Here is a 14,448-nt window from a genome sequence, read left to right as displayed (position 1 = left end):
GTGGATTGTTAAACAGCTGCCTTCCCGGAATCGCACGAGAACCACCGTGCTCTCTAAGGCTCAAACAGCCTTCGACTTTGTTTCGACGATCCTGTTCCACTCCAATCCTCCCCGTGGCAGTAATTCACTTTAATTACCACAACGGGACATCAAACAACAATTTCTTTCCCCGTCTACTAGTTGGAGTTTCCCCTCTTCCCCCGCTCGGCGATAATGAAGTTTCGTAGGAGGGCCGCGCAAGGCAGGAAGGTGGGAGGTTTGAAAGTGAAAGTGGCCCAAATGGAAATCAGATGCAAGGCGCAGCCAGCGGTCTGAAAGCTTGTGACCTTTGAGAGTTTGCCGGATGTGGAAATTGTTGCTTAGCAGGTTTTCTGAACCCACACACGCGCACATACTGTACACAAATCGCACGTCGGTGCATACAGAGCCTGGGCTCAGGTGACAGTGCAAGCACGGAACGTACAGTAAGAGACTGCAGTGGCGATGACTCATCCGTCCATTGATGAGCTTAACAGGCATCCACTCCACTCCGGGGTTCTGCCTGGGCTTGGCTCCCTCGTGGCTCAAACCCCCACCCCCCAGCCCCCAGCCCCCACCTCCCTCTTCCCGCTCCCTTACCCAACAGCACATCTCCTTCCCTTCAGCAGAGCATCTTAAATTAGAGCTCTGGCAGGGGGCCATGCGAGAGTGCAGCACACACGCAGACAGACAGACATTCACACCTCTGGAAGTCTGAGTCAGAAAAGAGGAGCCGTGCCGCCAAGACTCGCTCCTCAGTTTGGCCGGCAACGTGCGTCTGTGCCAAAAGCCGATTTTTTTTTTGGCGCATTTTGGGAGAGTATGCGCAAATTGTGTCTCCTGGCATGACCCGTTCTGCCGCTAATGTACCAATCTACGGGGAGTACAGTGTGAAAGTTGCCATTATTGCCACTCCTCTACCACCTCGGCATCGGACGTGGCAGCTAGCATATTGTATTTGACAGCGATGCACACTGTCCCAATTCGGCAGTGCTCTGTTTGAAAGAATACCGTCGATTCTGTTCGCAGGAGTGCCGTGTGAAATGTCTTTCTCTGATAGATCACACCCTAAGCTTGCTCAAACCAGTAAACACCATGGAGTCACACATCGGAAAAGTACTGAGACATTGTTTAGGCTGCGCGAACCCCCTGCAAGGGTGTAGACCAAGGTAGGAGAAGGAGGGAATAAACAAGGGGGTGGCAGACATTCTCCAGGCTCCCAGACCTGTTAGTAGGATGTGTTCTCCCGTCCGAGGAAATTGCTTTTGCCTCACAACTGTTGGATTGCGCTTCATCTCACGTCGCGCAAATAATACACCCCGCGTCAAAACTGCCCTCCCCACATCATCCGTCCTCATTCTGAAGCCATTTTACAATACAATACAATACACGCTGATTTATATCGCGCTTTCACAACAGCGGCAGCTGTAACAAAACGCTTAACAAAACAGTTAACATACAGTAAAATAATAAACACAACACATGTAGTTACATCAACGCTGTAGTCGGTTAATTAAATGTATTTACATCACTTGGTAGTTATTACATTTGCATCATAGTTTATAATAATTCACATTTAAAAAAGAATTTTGTTGGGAAATATGGTAAAACCCCCATTTTAGTTGGATAGCATGTGTGCTAGCTATTCATGCTAATTGGCCCAAAAAGTAAACTGATTGGCACATGCGATTAAAGTTGAGGCCTATGTGAGAATGTTCCAGAAAGAGCCCAACCCCCCCACAGAAATGCCTTAATAGCCATTATTTTAGTGATGGCCAAGAATAAAAAAACAAAAAACAAAAACAGCAACAACAATTCTGAGAATTTGCAAACCGCAAATTAGAACTGGAATCCTCAGGCATTGTTAAGCGCTAACGTATGCTCCACACACCCATTCGTGCCAGTCTCCGATGGTCAAATATGTTGCAAACACATCATTCCTGTCAGAGCTAATACCGCAAACGTTGACAGTAATCACAGGCCGTTCAAGACTGTTTTTTTTTTCTTCCCCCATCTTCAAGCTATTTGGCCCGCGGCAGTGGTCTTTAGAGACGACAGGCAAATTATTATCTTAAATAGCGACTCATCCTTGAAATGGGCACAGTCCTCCCTTTGTGCTTCCGTCATCCAACTATTCAGTTTTTTTTTTTTTTTTTTTTTTACGGAACGACGCACACTCTTATCTGCCTTTGTCCTCAATCCGGCATGGCCTAGATTCTCATGTGATCAACTTTTAAAGCACAAGCTGTCTCTCTGGAGGCATACTTAAAAAAAAAAAAGTCAACGAGGAAAAGCAAAACTTGCATACAGTGAAGGATTTGTCCGTTTGCACCTGCTATCCGGTCTGTGTTGCCGGAGACAAAACAGGAAGCCGCGTTCAGAAAATTGAGTTTCAGGTGTTGACACGCAATTGCTAGAGGTGCCTTTTATTGGCCTTCATTTGTCGTACAGGACCCAACCTGTCGGCTCAAAAATAAAAGATCTGCAGGTTTACGTTACATTCTGAAAACTGCAACGTAGAAAACATGGATATTCGCAGCCAATTTCAATGTTTAAGGCCCTTTTATGTAGTTTAGTTACGGGTATTCCTAAATGGAGTAAATTCACCCCCTGCCCCACCCTTGGAATTCCACACACAACATCTCATGATTAAAACATGAAAACAAAACGTTTAGCGTATTCACAGCCTTTGCTCAATACTTTGATGACTCCAGTTTGTCTGCTTCAAGCGTTTTTGACGACTCACTCAGAGGGACCCCGTCAAATCTGCATTTTTCTGTACCCTACGCCGGATTTCTGCCTCGAGACACTCCCTGTCTCAAAGCGTTTAACAGACAATTCATTTGAGCTCAACCGTGAGGCCTTACATAGCGCCGTGTTTTTGATCAAACGATCGATGTGTTCGCATTTACATTGTTGAAGTCGATTAGCATTGATTGCGCAGATAGCGCTGCTGCCTTAGTTGCACTCCCGAGTTGAAAATCGAACACGCGCCATCACAAATGTGATGAAAAATGCCACTGCATCATACACGCGGCGCTCGGTAATCAATTTTCAAAGTGTAAGGTGGGACGCCTTCGAAAATGAATCGTTGACTTGACTGACGCCGCCGTCATTTTCCTTTTCAAGCACACATGACGGGTAACTCTTGATAAGAACTGCGTGCGAGTGTGTGTGTTTATGTTGTGTTGTGCTGCTGTATAATATTTCTCGGGGGATGGAGAAAGGTTGCCATGGCAGCAGCGTGAATGAATGTGTCTGTGTGAGAGCTTTTTATGAGAGGCCAACTGAGGACAGCGCGATTGTCATTTCGCCGTCGCTTATCTTGCAAGCCGCTGAACGCCATGACAAGGGTTTTCTTTTTTTTTTTTTTTAAACTGACCTTCCCGCCTTGTGCGGAGACATAATAGCGACATAACCATCCCCTCGGATTTCATGTTTCAAGTGCTGCGGATGTCTGAGAGGATCTTGCTGATGGAAAGGCGGTGTCAGCGTCAAAGCACATCGCGAATGGGGGCATTCGGTCGGTCTAAGGGGTCACATTCTGCTACTCAATAAATGTTTAATAATCGTTTTCTGCCAGCATCTAGTACCATCTGTTGTCAAAATACGAGGCCTGGAATTCAATTCAAGATGGCTTTTGGTACTTCAAACCAAAATAGCCGACTTCCTGTTCATATTAGGTCATGACCCCTTGAGACTTTTTCGTGCGTCCTGTTTTGATAGACTCACACAATCTGTGATCAAATATATTTACATATATTTTCGCCGGGGTACACAAAATCGGTGAGTTTTTAGGAATGCTGGGGGGCCTTCTGTCACATTCTTGAGCTAGATTGCACACCATTGCGACGATGACGCTGAGCTCCGGCCCCTGGAGGCCCGACAGCTCGTTTAGGGTGAGTAACGCTACTGTGAGGATGTGAGGAAGCTGAGCCATCCTCTGGCAGTTGACCTCTGCCAGTCTTCTAGGACACGTCAGTCATAAGATGGTGGAGTGGGTGGGCGGGCGGCGAGTGGGTTGTCTGGAAAGCCGATGATGACGATTCCCAGCGGGGTTTTCTCGAGTGTGTAGAAGGGATTGTCTATTAGGATTCATGAGTGGTTACCACATCTGCCTGACAAATGAAAGGAGGCTTGTCTTTTAGGGATTTGTCTCGTGCATTGGAAGTTTTCATACCAGTTTGGACAAAAAAAAAATAAAAGAGTCAGTCACAGAGCAAGAAGATTCGATGCAGTTTTCAGTATGTGGGGTGTTAGACGATGAAAGGATGGATCGATTTGAACGTGGACTGCTTCGATTCGGTTGATGAATCCTGCCTCTGTTCTTCTACCCTTGAAAGAGGGAAGCCCCACTCCCCAAACTCCCGGCACCCCTCTCATCGGAAACACATTTGGAATGCTGCACATTACAGTAGCGTTTCCCCATTCCTCCTCCGTCCTCTCCCCAATCTAATTTGCCAACACGCGATGCATTCAAATTCCACGTGTCACGTGAGCGCTCCTCATTTGCATAATCCTGGAAAGAAGGAGGGCGCTGTGAGCCAATAGGAACCCGCGGTGGCAGTGACGTAAGGAAGGCGGGGCAGGAGGCTTCTCGCTTGCAGTACGTGACGTTCTAGTCAGTGTGCACTGTGCAGCTTTACTCTGCACTGAAGGAACCAGGCAGGATATCCCACCATCTCCCCTCCCCTCCTAGCCAGCCCAGGGAAGAGGCACCGCGGCGTCACGGGAGAGAGGATGCCCTGCTAAATCAAGGGATAGGCCCGGGAAAAATCAGCCGGCCCCGTCCTTTCTTTCCTTCATTCCTACCGCACGACAAGCGACACCCTCCTTCCACCTGGAAGCGAGAGAGAAAGAGAGAGAGGACGTCTGCTTCTCCTCACAAAACAACCCACCACCACGTCCACTTTACCCCTCCACCCCCCAACTCGTGTGCACTGGGGGTTCTCCGTGACGACCCCCGCGCGTGGATTCTATGGAACAAGGGCCGACCTGGTACTTGTTAACACGAAGGCTAACTAGTTAGCTACACCTGCTAATCTCCGTTTTTTTCGATATCGACTGGGAACAAGTTTACTTTGTCTACTTATGATTTTTTTCGTACTGCTTTCACGAGCATTCGTTCAGATCTATTGTTTCTATTTTACGAAACGATTTTATAAATGTTTTTAATACACCGGTAAATAAGCTAACACACGAGCGGATGCTTTATAGCTCGCGTTCAGTGCATTAAAACTAATTCTTTTTTTTTGTTTTTACAGTTTAATGCATTTTTGAACGCTTTAACGCAACATAATAACGGCCGTTAAGTGGTTCGGAAAACGTTCTCCGTGCATTTGGGACGTTTTCAGGTGAATGGGAAAACAAAGGCGAGTGGAGTCTGCTATGATTTTGCCTCTTATCCTGCAAGTTGCTTTTTATTTCAATTAACCCTGCAAACCAAACGAACGCTATCCCGACCGAGGAAGACCCCAAAGCGGACTGAAGCAGTCGTCGTCGCCGATCCCGGTGGAGCTATTACACCAACATTCCCCCATGAACATACAGAGGTCACGTCCTATTAACATTTCACGTCATGGCAGATCGCGGCACAAATCGCACGACTTCGAAGATCTATCTTGCCTGAGGAGCGCCGAGTCGCACCAGAGCTTCAGCCCCAACCTCGGCTCGCCCAGTCCCCCGGAAACCCCAGACGCCTCGCACTGTATCTCCCGCATCGGGGACTACCTCCTGCTGGAGCCCCTGGAGGGGGACCACGTCTTCAGGGCTGCTCACCTGCACAGCGGCGAGGAGCTTGTCTGCAAGGTGGGCCCTCACACATCAAGTGCATACACATTTGCCCAAGTGCACAAATATTCAAATTTCATTCGCATTGATCCACAAGCGAGCGCTCTGCACTACTTGGCTCGCATTTCAAATACCCAGAGAGGAGCCTCATGGAAAAAGTGAATGGGATCGCATGACGTAACGTTCATTATGGTGCAGGAAGCACGCACGGACGCGCGCGAGCGCGCACCCGCCGCTTAAATCCAACACGAGATTTGCATGTAAAATGTGCCACTGAAAGGCACTTCCTCATTTCTGATCCGGTCGTTTAAATGTACTGCAGTGTTATTGTAGTTATGCTTTGCACCGGTACATTCCGTCATACTGGCGAGCTGTTCCTTACCGCCGGCAGAGTATGAATGTGCGAATGCATGAATAATGTATCCGTTGTGAGCGCTTTGAGTGTCCGGTGTCCAGAACGGCGCCGTATAAATCTGATGCATTGTCATTATTATTATTGTTATTATTATTATTATTGTGCACAGGATACCAACATTCTCATAGCACCCGATAGGCTGCAACTTGACTCCTCACTGGCGGTGTCATAAAAAAAAAAGACACAAGTAATGCTGCGTTGTTAATAACGATGCGCGTCATAAAAGTTGAACAAATAAACAAATCAGTAATCATTTTTTTCAAATAATTTATGGTCTATAGTGCCCTCAGATGGCCAGGAAGAGCACTGATTTTTTTCAAGACGGCACAAAGCTTATTTTCCCATTGCCAACCATGTGTCAATTTGTATATTTATTTCAAAGTATAAATTAGGGAAATGCCAATCTTCGGTGCCAATATTCTTCATCTTGATGAGTTAGAGCTGTCATTTTTTTAAACCCGTCAAGCATAATAGAGCCACTTAAAATGGGTTATTTCAGCTCTGACAGGGAGACTATCAAAGTAAGTGTCATTTCTGCGTGCCTAATACTGTGTTTTCACTGTAAATCCATGAGGCATGAAATTGGTTTATTATGTCATAATAAGCACACATGAATTGCCCACCTGTTAACCGTTTGCCCCCAAAATGCCAAGGCACCCTATCATTGGCTGATCAATCCCGCCATTGATCCCTCCAGCCAGCTCAGCCGTCTCAAGGAGGTTTTTAAGATGAGGCGCTGTGGGGAGTTCTTTTCTGCTGCGAGCGCGGGAAGCGAGTCAATCTGAGGAAGAGGAGTGTGGGGAGTGGGGTTGCCACGGCAACTCAAGGGGCACTGCAACATGGGGATGCGGCGCATCGCTAATATGACACACTTTTATTCCTCATCAATATACCAAATCCCATTTCAAGGGGCGTTGTGATTGCTGATAGATGCCATACGTTTTTTTTAAATATATATTTTTTTCCTCATTAAATGAAGTTCCTCCCCCCACTTCTACGTCATTGCTCTAAAATGCCAAACCCCCAAATTTGTGGTGGTGGAAATTGAATTGAATCATTTACATGGTCGTATCATTCAACTGAAGCATTTCAATACAAACTGTAACTCCCCCTGGTCATCTGTTTCATAATACTGAACCGAAAGAAATAAAAGACCATGTTCAATCTTATTTACTAGATGTCCCTGAATGCACCTCCCGTAGCTCTAACGTGTCCGGTGTTGTAAAGATGAATGATGGCTGCGAAGAACCGCAAGCCAACATTGATTACACAACCGAATGGGTGAGAAATAGCAGCCAAGAAAACCAATATTTTCATGTCACCACTCCTGGATTTGCCTGATGCCGAATAGTAAACAATCCCCTGGAAACAGAAAATAAAATTTCACACGTTGTGTAACGCCATCTTTGCAGGTTGACTAAAATGGCTTCCCAACATCATCCATTACTTTGTTGCCCTCTGTCTCAGGTGTTGGACGTGGGCCGCTACCAGGACTCTCTGGCGGCCTACTTCGCCCTAGGCCACCACCAGCACATCAACCAGGTCTTGGAGGTCCTGCTGGGCGAGACCCGGGCCTACGCCTTCTTCGAGCGCAGCCATGGTGACATGCACTCGTTTGTGCGCACCTGCAAGAAGCTGCGTGAGGACGAGGCCGCCCGCCTCTTCTACCAGATCGCCTCGGCCGTGGCGCACTGCCACGACAGCGGCCTGGTGCTGCGAGACCTCAAACTGAGGAAGTTTGTTTTCAAGAACGAGGACAGGTGAGTGGTCTGGCCAAAACTCAACATGTGGACCAATCCACGATTGTGTCTAAGGTACTGGATGTTTGTGTTGCATCGGTTCCTAATCACTTACAAATTACATGGCAAATGATTACGGTTAGTCAGCAGACTGGGAGATAAATGCGTCTGTTGCTAGTTCAATCATAATTAAGGTCATATAATAATTGGAATGACAGATCAAATAGTAAATCTATGCATCCATTTCATCCTACCGTAGCCCAAATTGGCAACAAACTGTACGAATGGCGCCCTCCGGTGGTTAAGTGGTGAAGCGCAGTGTGCCGCCGTTGCTTCGTCACACAATCAAGTTCAAAAGGATTCTCCGTGTTCGCCATGAATCATTCAAAAATGTCGCGCTACAGAATCACGCGTGTGCATTTCTAAGGCGCTCAACTCCATTTGGGCGTTTAAGAAAAGAATCTTACAAGGCACAACGGCGACGATAAACATTGCGAGTCTCCCGCTTTCGAAATGGCGTATTACTTCACTGTGATTGGGCATAAGCGATGAGAAAATTGGACCTTCAATTTGACTTTTTTTTGGAGAGCATTTTCTTTCCGCACAACATTTAAGAGGGACCGTCCGCAGGCTCTTCATCTGGTTTAAAAGCTTTTGTTACTTAACAGCACTCCAGGGTATGCTCAGTCTCCTTCCAGTGCGCTTTACAGAGCAAACACGAGCTGTTCTGTCATTTTTACGTGCGTGTATGTGTGTGTGTGGTTGGGGCGCAGACATTCAACTACTCTTATTTCAGCCCACTTTATACAAAATAAAATCCCCTCGTTGCACCGACACGTTTGTCTTTTTTTAATCTAAACGAACGCTCAGCATTAATCCTGAGGAATTAGCCACCTCGCTTCCTCTTGTCTTCAAAAGAACTTTCCGTCAAGCTTAATTATCCCGCTTGTGCCGCTTTAATTAACAGGCCCTTTCGCACGGGGGTCACGTAAACGCCATAAATTTCTTTCTTTTGTTGCCCTATTTTGACCATTTTTACCGAGCAGAGTTAAGATCCTACAAAATCTCCGCATCAGAAACCTAGTTGAGGGTTATTCAGTTCGGATCAAAATAATCAGTTTCCCAACAGCTATTTTTAGAACAGCCAGGTGAGCTACTCATGTTGTCCTTGGGGTTTACTAGTACCTGCTGGCACCATTTTTCTTTTGGGGGCGGGGGGGGGAAATAATGCACATTAATCAGAGCAAAACCGAGTGGCAGCTCAGTTCCTCAACCCTCCAATGTATTTTTTTTCGCCGCTTTTGAAATGTCTTAACCTTTTTTTTTCCCATTGGGGAGAATTTTAGGAGTGATTGAATGCCTGTTTGTGTGCGTGCTAAAGACCCCCTCCGATATTACAACAAAACGATAGGGAAAATGGAAATGGCGGCGTTCCCCCGGTCATTGTCCTCACATGTTGTTGTTGTGCTCCGGTGCGCCACGAAGGAGTTCCCTGAAGCTGGAGAGCCTGGAGGACACGTACATGCTGGCGGGCAGCGACGACTCGCTGTCCGACAAACACGGCTGCCCGGCCTACGTCAGCCCCGAGATCCTCAACGCGGGCGGCAGCTACTCGGGTAAGGCGGCCGATGTGTGGAGCCTGGGCGTCATGCTCTACACCATCCTGGTGGGCCGCTACCCCTTCCACGACGTGGAGCCCGGCTCGCTCTTCAGCAAGATCCGCCGCGGGCACTTCAGCGTGCCCGACACGCTCACGCCGAAGGCCAAGTGCCTGATCCGCGCTATTTTACGCCGCGAGCCCACCGAGCGCCTCACCTCACGCGAGATCCTCCAGCACCCCTGGTTCGCCGCCGCCGCCGCCGCCACCACCGCCGCTTCCCCGGGAGGGCGAGGGGAGCCGGAACAGATGGTACCGGAGGTAACCATGGAAGAGGAGCACTTATTCAGTTGAGCACACGCCCAAGCACAAACGGACTACAGCTGTCGTTTAGCCATGTTGTTGCTTTCCACCCCCCCCCCCCCCCCCCACAGCATTTTCACAGAAAGAAAAAAAAAACTCCAAGACTAGCATGATAAACATTGGAAGCTGACCCACAAATAATAATGTAGCATCATGTGCTGTTCAAGAAACATTTTTTTGTAATTATTCTTTTTGGTTTTGATATGGTGCTCGTAACAAGTAGGCAGATTTCTGACACTACGGCAAGCATGAAGGGACAGACCCACGATTGGATTCTTCATCATTACTGGGATTGAAACAAAACAAAAAAAAAAAGATTATCATCCTTGCTCCTCTGCTTTCAGTCTCGGAATGTTTTCCCCGCATTCCGCCGTGGTGTCCACTTGATGCGTCTCCCACCATTTTAAATTTAGAACTTTAGGGGTTGGGAATTTTCAAAGTTGGACATCTTTTGTGGTGTATCATGTGAATTTGGGGGAATAACTGACAGGTGAACGGTGCACTCTAAATCGTCCGTCAGTGTGACTGCGAGTGTGAATGATTGTTTGTATGTGTGCCTTGTGATTGGCTGGCAACCTGTTCAGGGTGTCCCCCGCCTTCTGCCCGAAGACAGCTGGGGTAGGCTCCAGCACGCCCGTCACCCCCGCGAGGATAAGTGGATTAGAAAATGGATGAATAAGGAATTTACATTTTTTGTTTGTTTTACAGGGTTTCAGTCATCAAGGTCAAAACAATCCCTGAAGGTTGGTTCACCAACTCTTTTTTTTTTTTAATTGACATTTTTTAAGATCTTGTTTATGCGATGAGGTTTACGATTTAGTTTTGTAATCATCAGATATCCATGCAAAATAATGTCACAAAAACAGGCTTCCCCCCCGGACCAATTAAACATTAAATTGGCATACATGACCACACCCTGAACACGCGTTGGGGCTGCACCGTATTCCCCTAAATTCCCATGAAATCTAACTTTGAAAATGTCTGGAATTTTGCAACCCGTGGAATAGTCTTCTGTTACAAATAAATGCCAAGTATCGCGTGGTGGTCTGCACTTAACGTGTGGCTACCGTTTAAAATTTTGTATTTAAAGTTTTTGGGAAAACGAGAGTGCGGCGTTTATTTAAATGAAGCAGCTATACATGAATATATGTGTACATACATATATATGTATGTGTATATATATATATATATATATATCAAGAAGTATAAATCTATATATTTAAAAGTACTACATTGCAGGGTTTGAGTTTTTCTTTTGACACAGGACGTTGTCTCACGCTCGCAATCCACCTTATGGGCTACTATTTCCACCTCCACTCCCCCTCTTCGATCGGTAAAGCACTTGCAGAATTCCGGGCCACGCTGTGCATTATGGGTAAGGGTACTTTGGCTCCCAACTTTTCCTCTTTTTTTTTTCCCTCCCCCTACCTGGACTCCCACACATGCGTAGCAGAGATCTGCAAGTGGTTTATTCTCAATGATCCTTAAATTTGCAAGGGAGGGGTCTGGTCCAGGCTGGATGGCCAAGTTAAAAAAAAAAAGATTTTTTTCTTTTTCCCTTGTAGATGGAGCTTCCTTTTTTATTTAAATTGGTGCTGATTTGGTACTAGTGAGAAAAAGGGGTACCAGGGAAGGCTTTTTTTTTTTTGTGGTGCATGGTGGGATATCTGCCTCAGATGTTCAGATGATATCGTTTAAAACCATTTCTGGTGTTTTGTCCAAATTTATTATTCCGTCAATAAAATTGTGAACTGCAATCTGGTGTCTTGCTGTAATTTTATCCAAGCGTGTATTTAATGTAAACACAAGATCAGGATGAACAGATGAAGCAGAATCACAATGAATTCATATTTGCATGTATTTTCATAAAACTGAAATACATGTCTATTTGTGCACATATACATATCGGTGATGTATATATGTATCTATTCATGCATTTATGTACAGTATGTGTATAAATGTGTCGAATCAAAATCGCTATATAAATCTTATCATTCTTACTTATTTTTATTCGGTTACTTTTAATTTTATTATTCAAATCATAGTGACCCACATTGCCAAAGCTGGGGGGTTTTTTTTGTATGTTGAATGTCCCCCCCCCATTTCATTTTGTCACGTGGTTGCACAAACTAAAATCATTTGGATCCAGATAGAACTTCCAAGTAGATTTATAGTCAAATCAAAATGACATCTCCTCTTAATAATTATACAGTAATACTCTCATTTTAAAAAAAATCTATTTTGGAGCTACAGTGCATGTTTATCCATTAGACAGCCACAATTACTTTAGCGCCACCGTATGGCCAAAAGGCGTATTAATGTACAATTTTACCTTGGAAATTCACGGTCAAGTCACACTAAAATCTAACAGAAGCATTTTTTACATCCTGTAAGATATTTTAGAAAACAGTAACGCCCATTAACGAAATGAAACGAATTACTATCGCGAATTAGATATGTAATGACAAAGGCAACATTAAAATTATTTCAAGAAATTCTGCTCTAAACGGATGCACTTTTCTTATCTCAGAGCTTTATTGGATACGTTAGGTTTTGTGCTGCTCCACAAGCTCCTTTTTATGCTGCTCGTTTGTCAAGGACTTAACGTGGCAATAAAGTGTTACGTTGGCGTCGTCCCTCTATCAGCTGCTCTTGTGTGGACATCAACTTTTATGATATGCAGTATATACTGTGTATGTTTGTTTGTATGGCCGCAGGCAACATGTGACATTGTTTGATGGGTTTTACCGCACGCCTAATTGCACAATGCAAACTCCCGAGGGCCTCATACAAGTCACGTCATGTTGATTTATGTGATCTGATGTAGTCGGCATTCTGGCCTACAAGCCACATTTTGAAGGCTTGCAAACAAAATTGTATTAAAATTCATTCCCCAAAAAGTCCAAAATGTTCCCCAAAAAATCACCCAAAATTGTACCACAAAAATTGCAAAAAAAAAAAAAAAAATCACTCCAAAAGGTGTCAAATAAATAAATAAGGAATCAGGCAAAAATTCTGATGAAAAGAAACAATCACTCAAAAAAAACTACTCAATTTGAAATGATTTTTTTGGTCTTTTGTCGGACACTTAACCAAATCACTAAAATCTCGGTACAAAAGTTCCTCAAAAGGGAAGCTCTTTATATCAGAATCTGTGTGAAACAAAAGCCAAGCAACCGCGACTTTGATAGCCCCTGTGAATGTGATTACGAATTAAAACGGGCCAAGACCAAGTGCTCCGACACGGTCTTCAAAACATGGACTTGTCTCGACTGTGACTTCAGTCTTTTACTGGAAATCCGAGGCTGTGTTTTTATGCATGAATAGACTTACTTTCCTCAGAGGAAAAACCAAGCATTATAGCAAGCAATTAACCTTCAAAAAAAAAGAAGAAGAAAGAAAAGCTCAGTGGCTGCGGCGGGGTCAGAGTGAATCGATGCCGTTTCATTTCTAGACAGAGATAATGGATCAACGCAGACATACTGTCTGACAGCATAAATGTTTTTTTTTTGTGTGTGTATGTGTGTAATTTCACTTCCATAAGACCCCCCACTTAGTTGATCTGTCCCACCTATAATACATAAGGAGTCATAAGCAGGAAGTACTTTGACAAAATGAGTTTCATCAAACAGAATGAAATCGTTCCGCATTCAAATGAACATGTGTTCAATTGTATCACACTCCATGTATCAAGATAGGTTTGGAATCATCTCCTAATTGTGACCAAGCTTTTTTTCCCAACCTGGTCACCTCCCCAAAAAAATGACCCGGAATTTCCTGACAAGACATACTGCACCCTCAACAATATGAGAGCCCTTTTGGCTTATGCTAATTGCTAATGAGAATAATGGGGTCCTCTGCCAGTCAATTAAACACACGGCTGCGGAGAAATGTAGAAAAATAAATGGAACCCTGATAAGAAGGCCGACTATCAGCTAGAATGTAACATTTTCCTGCAGAATAGGACGTGTGGAGCATTTTACTGGAGTAGCCTTTTTTGGCGTGTCTCTGCCTTCATTTACTTGCAGTCAAGTGTGATATTTATAGTCTCTCGTAGATAGGACCAAACCTTTTTTAAAACATTCTCTGTCCCGTCTGGATGTCACCGCCACCTGAATTCTAAACTCCAGAACCTGAGACGGAATGAAATAGTGACCACCACTGGAAAATAGGTTGTACCCCAATCAATTGCCTGGTACAGCAGTACTCGAATAAACACCACACCTCAAATAGAGTACTTTATTTTTCCACTTAGGAAATAAGAGTTGGCGCATATGACTGGGTTTACTGTGGCTATGTGTCATGAACCTTTAGTGGGAGGGTGGGGGCACAACATGCACAAAATTGTGTCAGAAAATTTTATTGTTATCAAAACAATCGTACCTAAAAGTTTACAGCCAAAGTGTGTCCTCTAATGAGCATCGCAGGTGCCTTCAAACATGGTGTGTTCACCCAAATGTCATGAAAATTCACTTTTGTCAGAGTTCCCACATCTAGGCAATGAAATCGTTTGGTGGGGAGGGGGG

The 14,448-nt window shown here is 45.0% G+C and overlaps 1 protein-coding gene and 1 long non-coding RNA gene across 2 annotated transcripts; one reads left to right on the top strand and one right to left on the bottom strand.

Annotated features, from left to right (window-relative positions):
* Positions 1 to 4,628: 4,628 nt before the first annotated feature.
* On the bottom strand, positions 4,629 to 6,459 carry LOC127592392 (uncharacterized). The gene is made up of 2 exons (XR_007960121.1): positions 5,797 to 6,459; positions 4,629 to 4,858 (listed from the first exon to the last, which is right to left on the bottom strand). It is a non-coding gene; the product is annotated as an uncharacterized LOC127592392 (long non-coding RNA).
* On the top strand, positions 4,857 to 13,313 carry trib2 (tribbles pseudokinase 2). The gene is made up of 3 exons (XM_052053102.1): positions 4,857 to 5,826; positions 7,691 to 7,983; positions 9,448 to 13,313. The coding sequence occupies exons 1-3, from the start codon at positions 5,557 to 5,559 to the stop codon at positions 9,911 to 9,913; spliced, it is 1,029 nt and encodes a 342-aa protein (XP_051909062.1). The 5' UTR covers positions 4,857 to 5,556; the 3' UTR covers positions 9,914 to 13,313.
* The last annotated feature ends 1,135 nt before the right edge of the window (positions 13,314 to 14,448 follow it).

This window comes from Hippocampus zosterae, chromosome 19 (genome assembly GCF_025434085.1).
Source record: "Hippocampus zosterae strain Florida chromosome 19, ASM2543408v3, whole genome shotgun sequence".
Lineage (NCBI taxonomy): Eukaryota > Metazoa > Chordata > Actinopteri > Syngnathiformes > Syngnathidae > Hippocampus > Hippocampus zosterae.
The sequence above is the reverse complement of the archived record's forward strand: the minus strand, read 5'-3'. Positions and strand labels throughout refer to the sequence as shown.

Excerpts from the sequence above, each read along its gene's own strand:
- trib2 (XM_052053102.1), top strand. The coding sequence starts at position 5,557 with ATGAACATACAGAGGTCACGTCCTATTAACATTTCACGTCATGGCAGA. Across the intron at positions 5,827-7,690 it reads GCGAGGAGCTTGTCTGCAAG|GTGTTGGACGTGGGCCGCTA; the intron begins GTGGGCCCTCAC and ends CCTCTGTCTCAG. Across the intron at positions 7,984-9,447 it reads GTTTTCAAGAACGAGGACAG|GAGTTCCCTGAAGCTGGAGA; the intron begins GTGAGTGGTCTG and ends TGCGCCACGAAG.